General features: G+C 51.5%; 1 protein-coding gene and 1 long non-coding RNA gene across 4 annotated transcripts in view; one reads left to right on the forward strand and one right to left on the reverse strand.

Annotated features, from left to right (window-relative positions):
* Positions 1-17,476, forward strand: part of LOC132533124 (uncharacterized) — a 215,632-nt gene that overhangs the window by 145,953 nt on the left and 52,203 nt on the right. The gene's annotated exons all lie outside the window — the stretch shown is intronic.
* Positions 1-17,476, reverse strand: part of RNF216 (ring finger protein 216) — a 72,880-nt gene that overhangs the window by 38,248 nt on the left and 17,156 nt on the right. For all 3 annotated transcript variants that reach the window (XM_007525050.3, XM_060173253.1, XM_060173254.1), the window contains 8 exons: positions 16,988-17,090; positions 15,713-15,877; positions 11,239-11,353; positions 10,187-10,326; positions 8,771-8,821; positions 7,684-7,821; positions 5,378-5,526; positions 4,511-4,589 (listed from right to left, as the gene is read on the reverse strand). In XM_007525050.3, coding sequence (XP_007525112.1) covers positions 4,511-4,589; positions 5,378-5,526; positions 7,684-7,821; positions 8,771-8,821; positions 10,187-10,326; positions 11,239-11,353; positions 15,713-15,877; positions 16,988-17,090 — 940 coding nt within the window. The remainder of the gene's footprint in view (positions 1-4,510; positions 4,590-5,377; positions 5,527-7,683; positions 7,822-8,770; positions 8,822-10,186; positions 10,327-11,238; positions 11,354-15,712; positions 15,878-16,987; positions 17,091-17,476) is intronic.

A 17,476-nucleotide genomic window follows, 5' to 3' on the forward strand; every position in this document is an offset into this window, starting at 1 on the left:
CCCACCCTCCCTGTCCACTGTGCTTTTGTCTCAGTCAGGGAGATGCTGGGGGATAAAGGCCCTCCGGGGACTGGAAAGCGACCTTGAACCCGACAATCAACAGCAAACAGGAGTGATCCTGCCAGGCAGTGCCAGCCCCCACTCTTCCTCCCTGACAGACACAGCCCCCCCTTGGGGCCTCCGGGGTTCACAAGCTTGTGTTGTCACCATGGCAACCCTGTCCCCTCTACCTGGAAGGCTGGAAGCCCTGCAGAGCTCTGTGCCCAGAATGCAGAGAGGGAATGAGGCATGCTCCTTTGTCAAGGACACTTGATGGGGTAGCCGCACAGTGAGCTGACACGCAGCCCCCAACACACCCTTATGGGAAAACACAAAGGAGGTAGGCGGGCAGTTCTGCGGATAGCAACTCTTGAGGGGTTTCAGAAGACTCTGAATCAAAATGTAGCTCTTCCTCTGATGAAGCCACTGGCGAATAATGCCATTAAGTTATTTTAACAAAATGTCAAAGGTGCCAAGCAAGCAGGACGTGGCTTCCAGGAAGAGCAGTGGCGTTCCTGTGCAGGCTTCCTGAGGGCCCTGTGAACGACCATTGAACCCCGAGAGGGCCAGGCAGAGAGCCAGCTTGTCTGTGCAGGCACCAGAGACAACACGCTTCAGCAGAGACCGAGGTTGGGGGGGGGGAGGATGGCAGCCTCAGCACCTGGGACACGCCGGTGGGCGGAACAACCCTGTACATGGTGGGGAGTCACTGGCTCCCTGCTGGGGTCCCCACCGCCCTGCCCTCAGGGTCTCCAGGCTCTGGGGGTGGCAGATCTCACCAACTGGGAGCAGGTCCTCTCCAGAAGCCATTCTTCTCCCCCAGCACCACTCGGCCCCGTGCCCTCACTGCCACCCCACAGCCGGAACTGGAGTGAGCGCCTCACGACCTGTCAGACCCCAGTCCCCCACTGGGGACTCTGGGTGGGCAGAGGGGAGGGTGCGGCTGTGGGCAGTCTCAGGAGGGCCCTCCTGGCAGCAGAAAGGAGGCGTGAGGGGCGGAGCCCCATGTCCCCACCACACTGGGTCACCACGCACCATCACTTGACAGGACTGTCTTCAGAGGAAGTCCCCACACACCAAGCTCCTACAGGAGCCCAGCAGAAGTACTGCCCCAAGCACGGGGTGAAGGGTCATATCCACATGGCCCGAGGTCGCAGCACCCTGTGTCCCATTCCCGCCACTCAGCACTGGTATACAGGAGACCTCTGGCCTTCCGTTACTGTGTGCACACCCCTTCCCTATTTTGGGGAGACAGCTATGTACTTATCTGACCTTCCCTGGGAGGCCGGGGATGGGGGGGGGCTGTCTATCTCCCAGCACACAGGCACCACTGGACCCTCCTCTGCCCCAGGGCCCAAGTGCTCATACAACAGGGAGAGAGGTCACACCACCTAAACCCTCCAGGGTTGGGACGCCTGTGAGAAACGGGGCCACGAAGACGGTGAAACAAGGAAGCTGAAAGCAGTGAGAAGCCAGGGGCTGGGGAGAGCTCATCTGGGGGCATGCGTGCCTAACATGTGCAACACCCAGGCTCAGCACTGTGTGTACCACCGGGCTCCCCAGAGCAGTGCTGCTGCTTGTCTCTCCCTGTCTGAGAAAAGCACCACCCCCAAGACAAAACCAAAAAAGCTGAGTTAGGTCTCGGAGCCGTGGAGGGACCCACACAGGGCTTGGGGTTGAGGTAACCCACCTCACAACTCAGTACCCAACTCACAGGGGTGCAGCAGGGCCACTGGGCCCTGGGGGTTGTGCCAGGTGCCCCGCCCACCAGGTCTGCACCCTACTGTGGCCCTGGGATTCAGGATGCTCGGGCTCTGTCGGCCAGCAGCTGAGAAGCAGGGGTGTGCGACCCCTGGCCAGTTAGGGAACCCTTGGCTGGGGCTTCCCTCCTCTGCTACCCAGCCTCTGGTCTGGCCAATGCCGCTGCCGTGGTCAAGGTCCTCCCTAGTGACGAGAACAGGATCAAGCTTCCTCCAGTTTGAGATCAATCAGTGTTAGCCAGCCGTCCAGCCAGGACTTGGCAGTGCCTGCTGTGCCTGTCCCCGAGGTCCCTGAGCTGGCACCAGCTGCTGGGTACCGTACCACGGATACTGCCCTGGAGACAAGACTGCTTTGCCTGCAGTGTGGACCTGGGGCCTGGGCTGCAGTTCACCGGCTGCCATGACACAGGACGGGGTGGAGAGGGAGCAAAGCAGAGAGCTGGCGGCCGAGGAAGGCAGCAGAGCAATCGGATGCCAGCAGGGAAAGGCGGCCATGCTCAAGCCTCAGTGCCAACTGGGGCCAGAGACCCCATGCCCCTCCCTCTGGGGCTCACCCACCCATCCACCCACCCCTGTGGAAAGCTCTGCTAAGTCACAGCTGTGAAAAGCTAATCACCAGGGAAACTTAAAGCCTAGGAGAAAGATTCCAGAAGCAACATTTCCAATAGCCTGCCCCCGCCCCCCCACGGCAGCCCCAGACACTTCTAATTCACTTGTGAGGCAGTGCGCTGGAAAGCAAGTGCTGGGCCCTTTATCAAGAGAACACCCAGGGTGAGCAGGGGAAGAAGCACCCAGCTGCTGGGAAAACAGAGACATCAGAGACACTGCCTTGTCTGCAGGGACTGCAGCGGTGTTTCCGCACTCGAGCCTTCCTCCTCTTCAAGGGTTAAGGGCGCCTCATCTCAGAGAGAGGAGTCCCCGGAGATCCAGCCGGAGTTGAGGCAGAATTGGCTCCTTAAGAACTGCTGGACCCCACCAACTTGCTGAAGGGAGAGCACGTCACAGGGACAGTGTGCAAGTGACAAGGCGATGGCCCGAGCCCTGTGGACACCCACAGCTCTGACTGCGCGGGCGGGCAGTGTGCTCTGGCCCTGTGCCATTCTGCTCACGAGATGGCGTTTTTGCTGACACACACACTTCCAAGATGCCCAGGAGAAAGCTCTGCATGGAGCACCAGCGCCCCCTAGTGGCACGTGTCCAGAGCATGGTCCTGGCCTCGGGTTCCCACAGTTTTCCTCAGTGGGGGGGTGGTGGGGGTGGTTGGGGGGGCTGAATGAGTGCGGTCACCCACAGACCCAGCAGCACTTGTGGTGAGCTGGGCGGCATCCGCGTGACTCCTTCAGAGTCTCCACCGAGGGACAGGTGACTTCTTCCTCCCACTCCCAAACCTCCCTCCTGCTGTGAGCTCTTCTGGGGTCCCTGGCCCCAGGCCCTAGGTCCTCTGTGGTGACTGAGGGCCTACTGTGTGCCGGGCCCTGGGCAGCACGAGCAGATCCAGTACCAGTATATCTGGAACAGAACTGACCTTTCCTCCCACAATCCTTTCTGCTCAGTCCCAACTGGGGCCCACAGATCTTGCCCTGGCGACACAATGCTTAGCTCGCACAGTGTGGACCTAGGGCCTGGACTGCAGCTCGCCGGCTGCCGTGACACAGGACGGGGTGGAATGGGAGAAGCAGAGAGCTGGTGGCCGAGGAAGGCAGCAGAGCAGTCGGGTGCCAGCAGGGAAAGGCGGCCATGCTCAAGCCTCAGTGCCAACTGGGCAGGTCCCAACAGAGGTGAGTCACCCCAAGCACTCCCTGGGGTGACTCCACATCCTGCCCCCTAATCCCCAGAGATCTCAGCATCAGCGGTCTACTCCCGCTGTCCCTCCCTCGGCCAGCTTTGTTCTGTGATCTGTCAGTTAGGTCGTGTTGCTGGAACTAAGTCAAACCTGAGGAGTCACAACAGGCTGACTTCACACTTGCTGGGACAAGTCCATCTTTGCAGAGAGAATGGTGAACCATATACTTTCTCTATTTAAAAACCCGAAGTTTATTTTTAATGGGGTGGGGCAGACGGACACCAGAGCACTGCTCAGCCTGGGCACATGGTGGTACCCAAGATGGAACCTGTGCATTGTTGCCGGGCTCTCTCCCCTGACCTTCTTCCTGTTTAATGTTTTACTTACTCATTTATTTAATGAGGGAGAGAAACTGAGATGGAAAGGGAGATAGAAAGGAAAGAAGGGAGGTAGGGGGAGAAAGAGAGACACATGCCTGCAGCACTGCTTCACTGTTTGTGAAGCATCCCCTAGCCCCATTTTCTTTTCAATTGTGGTTAAAAAGGGGCGGGGGCTTCAATCACACTTGTCTAGTGATGCCAATACTTGTTAGAACTCCAGACGTGGGTGCCGGGCAGTAGCACACTAGGTTAAGTGCACGCAGTGCGGAGCGCAAGGACCGGCGTACAGCGGGAGCGGAAGACCCCTTGGCATTCGCAGCGAGCACCCACCCTGTACAAAGATGGAGTCAAGCGGGTCCAGAGCAGCCCACCTGAGTCCCGCAAGGAGTCCCCTTCTCTAGACAGCACCACACACTCAACGCCACCTGCTTTCAGGACAAGAACCTTAAGCCTCCTCACAGGCTGGCACACAAATACCAGCAGGCACCTGGTTGAGCAGCCCACCTGACGGTTCAAACAGAAACCTAGCAAGCCACAAGCCTCCTTACCTTTCGGCATCGAGGATTGGGGCAGCTGAATCTCTTCACGTCGCTGTCCAGCAGGGCAGGGAAGCTACAGGAGGGGCACCTAGGGCAGGACAGCAGTGGGTCATGGCTCAGAGAGGCAACGTCAGAGCTGGCTCCTGGTAGCTGGTCACTCGGAGAAGGGGCCTCACCAGCCACTCTAGCTGCTCAGGCTCTCAGTGTGGGTTCTCTCTCGGAAGCACAGGCCCACTCCAGGCACCACCCCTGGATGAACCACTCACCATGCTCCAGCGGCCTCCTGAGACTCGGGGCCTGTGTGTGTCACTCTGCCTCCCACCCAATGTGCAAAGTCTGCACCTGGATGCCAGCTGAGGCCCAGGACTGAAGGCAAGTCTGAAGTGCAGACTTTGTCTTCAACAAGACACCGGAAGTCTTGAAGACACACTTTCATTTCATATATATTTCATCTATTTGTTGGATAGAGACAGAAGAGAAACTGAGAGGGTAGGGCAGAGATAGAGGAAAGAGGAAGAGAGACAGGATGAGGGTGCTAACATAGACACTTTCATGCCTGAGGCTCTGAGGTCCCAGATTCATCCCCCCACACCACTGTAAACTAGAGCTAAGCAGGGCTCTGGTAAAACCAACCAACCAACCAACCAACCAACCAACCAACGAATCAACAGAAACAACACCCTGCAGCTCTGTTCCTCTACTTGTGAAGCTTCTCCACTGCAGGTGGGTGACTTGGGGGCTTGAACCCAGTGTCCTTGCACATGGTAATGTGTATTCAGCTGGGTGAGTCGCTGCCTGGCCCTCAGGCTATTCTCACAGGAGAATCTGGGCCAGCCTCCCACTAGAGAAGGAGCCACACTCCAGCTCTGCGCTCACCTGACAAGTTCGTCAGCATAGGCTGCGGCCACCTCCTCCTCCGCCTTCCGCTCGTAGTACTTATACAGGATGGTCTGTGGAAGCACTTTCTCCAGCTCGCTGGTGGGGAATGAGCAGGTGCAGCTCCCTTCCATGCAGCTGAGTTCGGACTGCGGTGAGGAAGCCAGAGCCAGAATTAATAGAGAAAAAAGAAAAACCTGCACCTGCGGTTCAGAGCACAGAGCCAAGATGGTAAAGGCATCTCAGGCCCTCTTCTCTACGAAACCACGCACCAGACAACAGGATATTATGAGCCCCAAACACAAGACCTCCTTCGGCACTGTTGGAGGGCCTCTGCTGCCCCACCTCGCAATAACCACAGATAGGAAGTGGGAGGAGGCGGCATGGTGGATTAAGCACCGGACTCTGAAGTATGAGGTCCTGAAGTGGAAGGGGAGATGGCTCAGCAATGTGGGGGAGGAAGGCCACGACTCAGTCGGAAAGAGACAGTTTTGAGAAGCAGGAGTAAACTCTAGCAACCCTGGAGATCTAGACCCCTGGGATGGCAGAGGTGAGTGGTGGGAGGGGGGAGACCCCCTTCTGGGCCTTCTTGTGTCACATACTGACATGCCCTCCTGTTCATGTTTAGGGCCTGCCTGGACAACCCCTCTAAAGTCTAGCTGAAGGTCATGTGTTCAGCAACTTCAATGCTCTGTTGGCTAACACAGTCACGGGCTGGGGGGACCAGATAAGGACATCCTGGAGGTCAGGAGTGGAGGTTCGGCTGACCACAACTACTCTGCTCACAACAGCTACTGAGTCCTGAACCACAAATGCCTTTAGGAAAATGATACCAAGTGATTTATCACTGGTTGGTTTTTTTTTTTTTTTTTAATCAGTCTGGGGTTTTAAATGTTTGCTAAGACAAAACCAAACTTCTTCTCATGTTGGGTTTTGTTGGTGGCAGGAGAAACTGACTTTGGAAAGAAAAATATTACCTGATGTTAAAATGCTTATCCGTTTTACTCGGAATTATATATTTTTCTCAATTTTTATTTATTTATTTTTGCATAGAGAAAGAGAAATTGTGAGGGGAGGAAAGACAGGGAGAGAGACAGAGAGACACCTGCAGCCCTGCTTCACCACTCGTGAGGCTTTTCCCCTGTAGGTGGGGAATGGGGGCTTGAACCTGGGTCCTTGCGCACTGTACTGTGAGTGCTAGGTGCGCCACCACCTTGCCACCAAGGTTATCACTGAGGCTCAGTGCATGCTCAATAAATCCGCTGCTCCTGGTGGCTAGTTTCTTTCCTTCCTATTTAGATTAAAAAAAAAAAATTTAAGTATTTATTTTTCCTTTTGTTGCCCTTGTTTTTATTGTTGTTATTGATGTTGTCGCTGTTGGATAGGACAGAGAGAAATGGACAGAGAAGGGGAAGACAGAGGGGGAGAGAGAGACACCTGCAGACCTACTTCACTGCCTGTGAAGTGACTCCCCGGCAGGTGGGGAGCCGGAGGCTCAAACCGGGATCCTTACGCCAGTCCTTGCACTTTGCGCCACGTGCGCTTAACCCGCTGCGCTCTTGCCAACTCCCATTTAGATTTTTAAAAAATATTTTCTTTATTTTTAATGAAAGAGAGGGAGAGAAAGAGATGAGACCAGAGCCCTGCTCAGCTCTGGGTATGGTGGTGCTGAGGACTGAACTTGGGATTTCAGAGCCTCAGGCAGGAGAGACTTTTGCAGAGCCCCCCATGCTGTCTCCCCAGGCACCTACTGAAATGGTTTTGAGTGACACAGAGATAACTTGAGGGCAGACAGAAAGGAAGAGAGAGACACCCACAGCACTGCTTCACTGTGAAGCCTACTCCTTAGGTGGGGACTAGGAGGTTGAAGCCCAGTTCTTGTGCACAGTAACATGTGCACTCTTCTGGTGTGCCAGTGTGTTCCCAACAGTTATCCTTTTAATCCAAGGACAAAGCCCCTGTGAATTTTATTAGAGAGAGAGAGAGAGAGAGAGAGAACATGCACTGCCACATGTCCCAACAGGCAGCAAGGTGGCCCTTAGCTTTCCCCATGAACAGGAGCCGAGCAAGGCGGGCCCTTGGTGCTGCAGTGCAGAGCTGTGTGGCTGTGGCCTCTGACTCCGAGGAGAAGGTTGTGCTTGGAACCACACAGCGACAACGCCGGACTGCCTGGGAAGGGCACATGTAAGCAGGCTGAGCAGTTTCTGCTCATTCCAGGAAGCACTTCCATTGGGCCTTCGCACTCACTGATGAATGTCTCCTGATCCAGACACATTCTACGCAGGGACGTAGAACCTAGTTCTTACCTTTCCAGATCCAAAGACAGCCTCTTGGGCATATCTGATGAGGCACTCTTTGCAGAACAAGTGGGCGTCTGCGCACTGTGTCAACTCCTCAAATGGAAACTCTCCGTAGCAGCAGCGGCACTCAATCAGTTGGCCATCCTGCAGGGCGTCAGAATCACATGTGAAACTCTCTCTACTCGAGATAGTGGGCGGTCACAGTTCACACCCCCAAGCCACACGTGGAGGTAAACAGCAATCTCTAGGAGGGACCAGTCAAGAGCTGTCTTTGGTGGAATCCACTCTGACCTTGGCAGACAGTGAAAGGGTCACTTTGGTTTCTGAGTCCATGAGCATTCTCCAAGCCAAGTGCCACGGTGCCACAGAACCACTGGTGTTAACCTGTGATCAGATGCTAGCAAGACTAAGGTTTGGGGACAAATGGCAGAAGGGACACTGTCCAGAAAGGATCCAAGGCTGGACTCTGCTCTTCTCATCAAGACGAGAGCATGAGGAGGCTTTGGCCCAGTTCACACTCCCATCTTCCAGGGCAGCTACCACTGATGAAGGGACAACCTCAGCGACTACACCAGGAAATGTATTCTGCTCATTAACAGCAGGGAGTGACTTGACAATGCCAGAGAAGCTCCTGAGGGAATGGGCACTGTCCTGAACCCTTCTGGCTCTGAGCCAGATAAACCTCTTCTGACTTGTGCCTTGAGGTGCTAGTTGAGGCACACCGTTCATTCTCTAAGCGTGTAGCCCTTGGATTTTAGTGTTGTACATCAGGAACGGGTCTACCCTTCTCCTGTCTTCGGTGCTGCCCCAGTCTGCTAGCAAGAGTGACTACACTGGCTCACGGCTTGACTGCACCCTGGCAGAATGAAGCAGTCAACAGGTCACACAGGAATTCACTTGTCCAAATGGCAAGGGGTGTGGCACGAGGAAAGAACTCACAGTGGATGAGGCTGCCCAGTGCGCCATCTTTTTCTCTGAATTCTCGGGCATGCTTTGGCACTGCAAGAACGTTAACAAACCCCACAAAACAAATACACAGGATACAACAGCCCATAGGAACGCCCAGAATAGATCAGCTGAGGTGGCAGACTACCTTCTGGTACTGTTCTTCATTCATCTGTAGGGCAAGCAGGAAGTCTTCATGCTGAGGACAATGGCAACAACAAAGAAGCAGACAAACTTTAGCAAACTCACCACTCAGAATCTCTTTCCATAAAACCACAAGAACTTTGCTACTAAGAGCCATCTCTTAATTTAACTCAGGTAACTCTTAGAGAGTAAGTAAAAAAAAAATCTATCAGAAAGCTAAAGTTAAAAAAAAAGGGGGGGGAGGCGGAGGGTAGATAGCACAATGGTTATGTGAATGGACTCTCCTGCCTGAGGCTCCAAAGTCCCAGGTTCGATCCTCCACCACACTATCACAAGCCAGAGCTGAGCAGTGCTTTGTCAAAAAAAAAAAAAAAAAAAAAAAGGAAACCATGGAAGAACCAGAAAATATGTGGGAGGACTAAGGAGAACGCTCAATGCCCCAGACCCCAGGCTCAATCCCTGCGCGACCATGAGACAGACCTGACCTCAGCCCAGCTAAGGTGTGCATCTGACAATATACTTGGGAGGATTAGAGAACTGACATCTCTCTGGTCTTTCTGTTAGTGGTTGAGGGAGGTGAAACTTATGTCTAGGAAGTGCCAAATAAAATTCTCCCTTGAATCTGACTCATAAAAATGATCTTCACTCATATTGCCATGAAACATTTTGCTTATTTAATGAAGTCAAGAGTGAGAAAGAGCCAGAGCAGTTCTCTGGTAGATGCTGGGACTGGACGAATGACCTCAGGCATGTAATTCTGGTGCTCCTGTACTGACCCACTTCTGAGGCTGCTTGCTTTTCTTCCTTTAAATAACTTGTTTATTATGTATTGGATAGAGACAGATAAACGGAGAGAAAGGGAGAAATGGAGAGGGAGAGAGAAAGAGAGACACCTGTAACACTGCCTCACCTCTCATGAAGCATCTTCTCCCCTGCAGGTGGGGAGAACCCGGGTCCTTGTGCACTGTAACATGTGTGCTCAACCAGGTGCACTACCACCTAGCCCTGTTTGTTTTCCTTTATTTATTTTTATTTTTCCTTCAGTTATTGCTGGGGCTTCCTGCCAGCACTACAAATCCACTGCTCCTGGCGGCTATTTTTTTCATTTTATTGGATAGGTCAAAGAGAAACTGAGAGCAGAGGGGGAGATAGAAAGGGACAGAGAAAGACACCTGCTGACCTGCTTCACCACTTGTGAAGCTACATCCCCCCCACCCCCACAGGTGGGAAGCTGGGGCTCAAACCCGGACTCTGTGCAGGTCCTTGCACTTAGTACTATGTGCTCAACCCAGAGTGCCACCACTTGGCTGTTTGTTTTTCCTGTAAAAGCTTTATAGTCTAGTCAGCCCCAGCACGCCTGAGCAACATGGGCATAGGGCAGGGACACACGCGCCGCCCTAGCTCCAGCACAGGCCCTTACCTCCGCCATCTCCTTGACTTTCTGCTCGTAGAACTCCTGCTCCTGCTGCACGGCCGGCAGGAGAGCACGCCGGTCGTAGTACCTGCAATGCCGCCGTTTATTCTCCAGAAAGAACATCCTTTTTTCTATTTTTTTGTTTCCTGGAAGAGAGAGGACCATGTAAACTCGTGTGACAGGAACCCGGATCAGACATTATCGTCTCCTGATATGTTTCTTTGTCTTTTTTTTTAAAATGATTTATTTCTTTATTGGGGAATTAATGTTTTACATTCAACAGTAAATACAATAGTTTGTACATGCATAACATTCCCCAGATTCCCATTTAACAATACAACCCCCACTATGTCATTTATCATCCTTCATGGACCTGTATTCTCCCCACCCACCCACCCACCCCAGAGTCTTTTACTTTGGTGCAATACGTCAATTCCATTTCAGGTTCGACTTGTGTTTTCTTTTCTAATCTTGTTTTTCAACTTCGGCCTGAGAGTGAGATCATCCCATATTCATCCTTCTGTTTCTGACTTATTTCACTCAACATGATTTTTTCAAGGTCTTTCTTTTTTTCTTTCTTTCTTTTTTCCTGGTATGTTTCAACACACTGACATGTAAGGAAACAGGGTTTGGCCCCATCTGAATGGAAGAGGGCCTCGCCCCTAAGTGTGATGTGGACTACAGGCTTTCTGTGGAGGCCAGCCAGCTGAGATGCCTCCTAGTCCTGCCTTTCCTGAGGTGTTCATCACAAGTGGCTGTTTTTCCCCATCAATGAATGTGGTCATCTGACCTTCAGTCACTTAGTTTGACCAATCAGACCTTTTCATTTTATTTTGAATTTGGTTTTTCCATTTTGGATAGACACATTGAGAGGGAAGGGGGAGACACAGAGAGACACTTGCAGCACTGCTTCACTGCAGGTGAGGACCAGGGGCTTGAACTGGGGTCCTTGTGCATGTAACATGTGTGCTCTACCTGGAGGGCCCCCAGACTGAAGGGAGGGATGGGTTCTGGAATTCCTATACTGCCAGCCACATCCAGCACTCGCCATTCGTTACCTTGTTCAAATTTGAAATCGATGTAAGAATACTGATTCATTTCTTTTCTCTTTTTCCTCTTTCCACTAGTTTCTGGCGATAGTTCCTGCCACTTTTTAATGGCATCAGAAAAGGCCTAGAAATCGAGAAAGGGCAAGTCACCACTGTAGGGATATAGGAACGCATGAAACAGCCCCCCCCCCCCCCAAGCTCCCTGGGTCTGTTTCCAAGGTCTTTCTCACACAGCGTGGCAGAAACAGTGGCACAGGGCAGAGGTAGCAAAGAGACTCTCATGCCTGAGGCTCCAAGGGCAGAGGTAGATAGCATAATGGTTATGCAAAGAGGCTCTGACTGAGGCTCCAAAGTCTCAGGTTCAACCCCTTGTACCACCGCCAGCCAGAGCTGAGCAGTGCTCTGATTTAAAAAAAAAAAAATCATTAAAAAATTAAAAAGAGAAAAAAAAATTAAAAAGAGAAAATATTCTTTGGGAGGGGGTTGATAGCATAATTGTTCTGCAAAGAGATTGTCATGCCTAAGGCTCCGAAGTCCCAGGTTCAATCCCCCGAACCACCATAAGCCAGAGCTGAGCAGTGCTCTGGTGTTTCTCTCTGTGTCTTTTTCTCTCAAAAATAAAATAAATAAAATACTTTAAAAATAGTTTAAAAAAAAAAAAAAAAAGGAAGGGCAGGGGTAGATAGCATAATGGTTATGCAAACAGAATCTCATGCCTGAGGCTCCAAAGTCCCAGGTTCAATCCCCTGCACCACCATAAGCCAGAGCTGAGCAGTGCTCTGGTAAAAAAAAAGGAAAAAAAAAAACAGTGGCACAGCAGACGTAGGACAGGGAGCTGTGATTTCTCTAACCGTCATGCAACTGCTACAATAGCAGAATCAGATGCTGGCTGAGTAAGAATCTAGAACTGTCCAAGCTGCCTGGGAATGGGTAGTCACATTATAAGTGGCGCAGGAGGTCAATGTATAGACATCTCCAGGGGGCTGTCCCCCATCAAGCCCTCTGCTCCCACCCATCTCCTGTACTCTTCCTATAGCATGCTAGAGCTCAGGATCTTTCGCCCAGTGACAACCCCTTTCTGCCCGTGCCTCCAGAAGCTCCTCTTTCTGGGATCACTCCAGAGTATTCATGTACGATGAAGGAAAAGCTTTGGATTTCCCAGCATCGTCCATCGTCCACTGCTCTGGCTGCTCAAATCGTTGCCAACTTAGCACTAAGAAAGCCCTCTCACCCTGGCAGCTACCAGCCTCTCTGCTTCCTCCCTGAGGCAGCCAGACTTCGTCAACTCGCTCGCCATGAGCTTCCCGACTCACTCTGCCCTTGCACCTAACTGCACTTTCCAGGCCAGTCTCCTCACTGCCGCCTGCTGCCGTCCTGGCCTTCCCTGACTTTGTTAATGGCTCCTGCTCTCAGGCCCCCGCCTCCACTTGGTCTTCACCTGCTGCGAGCTGTGACTCTTCTCACCCAAGTTTCTCTGGCCTGGTGATGTTGCCTGCCATATGCCATTGATCCCCAGCCCACTCTCCACTTCCCTACCATTTTGGTCCTTCAACCACCCCATGGGTTACTTTCACCTGGATGTCTTACAAGTCCCAGGCTGAACTCAGGGCCCTTTCCCTTCAAACTAGCTCCTCCAAGTTGTTCTGACTGCGGGAAAGGAGGCTGCTATCTCCCCTGCCTTGTCCCCACCTGACTCCTGTGTCCTTCCCAGGTCTCCGAGGCAATGTCACTTGCTCAAGGAAGAGCTCATTCTCCTGCTCTACCTCATGTCCTGTCACACTCTTGGAGCCCTTTGCCCTTCTCAGCTGTACTCAGCTTGTCTGCTTCCGTCTCACCCCATCTCTCTACGAGGCTTCTACTAAACAGGGAACAGCCCGCCACTTGGGAGGCTTCTCAGCGAGACGCAGAGCATATGGGTCACACTTACTGGTGATGACCAGAAAACACAGTGGTCATCTGACAATCTACAAGTTGAGGTGTGGACAGAGACGCCAAGGTCTGGTGGAGACAGGCCAGCTACGTCTATGGGAGGCTGAGGCGCCCACTATACCCACAGGAGAAGCCTAGGAAGCCTGCTGAGTGTGGACCCGCAGAATGACCACATTAGAGAACAGAGACTGAGAGAAAGGCTAGAAACCAGGGTGCTGTACTAGCAGGAAGCTCCCTGGGGAAGGGACCCCGTGTTCTTTACTGCCAACGTCCTCAGTGTGTCGCCCACAGTGACATTCACAACTCCTGTGGCAGAAATACTACGAAAGACTTGGAGGGGAAGTTCTTTTTAGCCCCGGAACTGCCAGTCAAGTGTGAGTGTATAAACCTAGACAGAAAGCTGTCAGGACCAGAACACAGAGAATCAATCTCTGTCAAAAGCAGAGGCTTTCTGAGACGACAGGGAAGGCGAGCCTCTGGGTGACAGCTCAGCTCTGCCGTGGGTGTGGAGAACATTCAGAACAAATTGGGGTGGAGGTAAACCAAGTATCAACTGACAGGCTTGACAACAGGCATGGTTTTAATGAGAACTGTGTTTTAAAGTCGTCAGGTATGAAAAGACTTCGCCACAGTCAGAAAACAAAAACAAAACGGAAACCCAAGGGAGTGAGAAGAACGAGGCAGCTAATTCTCCCTCTAGAAAGGAAGCGTTATCACAGACATTATTGGCCCTGGTGAGGAACATTTCCTGTCATGGTGGGAAGAAATCCAATAAAAACATAAGTGTGTGGGAAGATCTAGAACCCCAACTACCATAAATACTTCCTAAAATTGATTTATTAAGAATCAGTATGTGCTCACAAGCACGAAGGGAAGCACCAGAAGAAAAGCTTCCAGGAGTTTGGCTGCCACTAGAAAGCAGAAAGTAGGAGACTGAAGAGAGGGTTTTAGTGCATGACTTTTCAAAATTGGGAATAAAAAATATTACAAGTATTTAAGTGATTTCAAAACCGTGGAAATTACTTCGAAATGACTTTGATAAAATGTTCATTATTATTATTATTTTAGATACAGGCAGAGTCAGAGAGAATGAAAGATCCCAGCACCAAAGCTTCCTTCAACATAGGGGGTGGGGGCAGGCTCAAACTAGCGCCTAGCCAAGGAAGCAATCCGCCTGCCCAAAATATTCACTGGAAGTAGTTCCAGGGTGTGGTAGTGATGCGCCCAGTACAGCACACATGTCACCATTCACGAAGACCTGGGTTCAAGTCCCTTGTCCCCTCTGGAAAGGGCAAGCTCCACAAATGGTGAAGCAGGCCTGCAGGCCTGCCTGTCTGTCTGTCGGTCTGTCTCTCTCACCCCCTCCAACACACATGATAAGAAACATAAAAGGGGAAAAACTGGCCTCTAGGAGTAGAGGAGACCTTATGCTGGCACCGAGCCTGGCAAAATGCTGGTGGTAGGAGAGGAGGAGGAACAGGAAGAAGCAGTTCCTGCTTTGAGTTTTATTTTAAAAAGTATTTACTAATTAGTTTATTGAAGGGAAGGGGAAAGGAAGCAGAGCATGACCTGGCCGCATGCAACACAATGTCTGGGACCAAACTTGGGAAGAACCTCGTGGTTGAGTCCAGTGTTCTGACTGTGCCACTTCCTGGGTGGCCCCACTGTGAGTCTGAAGGGTTCTCAGTTCCTTCAAGTTTGTAAGCTTATTACTGAAACACACTCAGGGCCAATAGTGCTCTGATGCCCTGGAGCGTCAGGGAAAACATTTTAGTCACTGCCCACTCTCTGTTGAAGAAAAATGCCTCCTCATGCTGGGCTGTGCTGTGCTATGAGCTCTTTAGAGACCTATAGCTCATGTGACACACTAGAGCCAACTCTTACTCAGAGCTCAGGGCCAAGGCAGTGGGAGGCTCCTAAGACCTCAGGCATACCCATTTGCTTGCACTGAACCATGTTAACGAGTGACAAAGCGCCCTACAAGTGTCAGGTCAGCACTCCAGCTTGGCATCCTTAGAATGCTGCCACCGCCTTGGCCGAGTCATATCACAGGTGAAGGCCAAGTCCCAGCGAACAGGTTGCTTGTGGTTAAAATGACTGGCAGGAGACCAGTCTAGCCGATATAAAGACCCCACAAAAAGATGCTCCAAGGGCGTGGGTAGGTGGCATAACAGTTATGCAAAAACATTCTCACGCCTGAGGCTCCCAAGTCCCAGGTTCAATCCCCAGCACCACCATCAGCCATAGCTGAACAGTGCTCTGGAAAAATAAATAAATAAATGCTCCAAGCCAGAAGGCAAAGCAGGAAGGAGCTCCATTGGAGCTTATCTGCCACACACACTCAGTCACCTCAAGGGGCAGCGCCTAGTCACCCCGTCTTTGTGGACTCAGCAGCAGAATGCCCCCACTTCTAGTCCCTACTCCTTCTTCCCGACCAGCAAGTCCTTTGCTCTGGCCTCAGACCACCCGATTCCCACAAGCTCAACTCCTTCCTTCTCTCATCTCATCCACTGGGAGGCGGGGCCCCCCCCAGGAGACAGATGGAGTAGAGCACCTTCCGGGTGATGGCGTAGTGTCCTTTGAGCTCGTGAAGGGCCCACTTGATGTCCTGGCTGCTGAGCATTTTGAAGTCGGCCATCAGGAGGTCAGCAGCTTGGATGAAGCAGCGCTGGTCAAGAGGAGCCAATTTCGAGTAGTCAAAAAAGTCTATTCTAGACAACTGCAACGAAAGAGACACCATTAGAGGCCAGATGGGGCATGTCCCATGAGAATGACTGCCAGAAGAGCTGCCCACAGAAACCCCTCAGCTTTGTATTCCCAGTCCAGGGAGGTAACTATGCCTGAGGAGCTGAAGGCATCTATCTGGAGACTAGCTTCACTGATTTAAACCAACACATAGCACAGCCTAACCCCTCAGACATCTTGGTTTCACAGAACTTGGGCTAACCCAGTTTTTCTCCCGCTATAGAATGTGTAAGAGACAGACAAGGGAAGAGCCCAGTGAAGCTTTTCTGAAGTCCATTTCCTTTTGCTGTGTAACTCTGTCAAAGACTCCACTGGGCCCTAACTGAAGGCCATGATGAAGACTAGTAAGTGCGTCTGGGGCCGGCCAAAACGCTCGTGTGGACAGTGTGCCTGCTTTGCCATGTCAGCAGCCCAGGCTTCCGCCGGGCCACCTACACACTAGAGCAGCTCAGTGTTCAGGCGGCTTACTCCCTCTTGCTATCTGAAAAGTCAGCTGGGAATGAAGACCTGATGATGGGAAAACACAAAAAAAGAAACTTTCTCTACTTCATAGGAAATAAATCTTTAAACAAACTAAAACATGACATGGAGGTTGGCTACACATGCGTGTACTGTACACACTTTCAAAAAAGAAACTCAAAAACGGATCTTAAGCTCTAAGTGACCTGTGTGCTAAGGATAAAGAGTTTTCTGATTTACTGAAACACAGCCCAGTGGGGTCAAACAGGAGAGCGCTATGCTGACAGGACAGAGGAAAGGACATGTGACAAACTGGACACAGTAAGATGTCAAACTTGTGAGCGATATAAAATTTTTCAATTGTTCGAAACTTTTAAAAACTATAGTGGCACAAAGATTCCTGGTGAATTCTTGTTTCATTTTAGGAAACTTGTTTTGGAGGATTTGCTTTATTCTCTGTGGGAAAGGGGAGATAGAGTTACAAAGAAAAAGGCTGGAAACAGAAGTCAACGTGGCTTAGAATGGGGAAACCCACGTAAGAAACCTCTTTCTCTCGCTAGTCCTTAAAGCTGTAGGAAGTCCGGCTGGCCACTTCCAGGAAGAGACTGAAAAGCAGAGCACTTGCCTTGGTCTCATCTTGGCTAGCAAGCAGGCTACTGCTGGGGTTGAGAATGACTCTATCTTCTCTCTTTGGGTAATCTGGGTTTTCCAGGAGGAAATTACAAAGTCTGCAAAACAAACGATGGCACGTTCAGACCGTTGGGAAGTCCAACACACCTGCCCACTGATTCAAATGCAATGTTTGAACAATGCAGTCCCCAAGGCAGACACTGTGAATGGCTTATTAAAGAATCACAGGGAGTCGGGCGGTAGCGCAGAAGGTTAAGCGCAGGTGGCGCAAAGCACAAGGACCGGCATAAGGATCCCGGTTCGAGCCCCTGGCTCCCCACCTGCAGGGGAGCTGCTTCACAAGCGGTGAAGCAGGTGTGCAGGTGTCTATCTTTCTCTTTCACTCTGTCTTCCCCTCCTCTCTCCATTCTCTTTGTCCTATCGAACAACAACAACAATAATAATAATTACAACAATAAAACAAGGGCAACAAAAGGGAATAAGT

Source organism: Erinaceus europaeus, chromosome 15 (genome assembly GCF_950295315.1).
Source record: "Erinaceus europaeus chromosome 15, mEriEur2.1, whole genome shotgun sequence".
In the NCBI taxonomy this organism is placed as follows: domain Eukaryota; kingdom Metazoa; phylum Chordata; class Mammalia; order Eulipotyphla; family Erinaceidae; genus Erinaceus; species Erinaceus europaeus.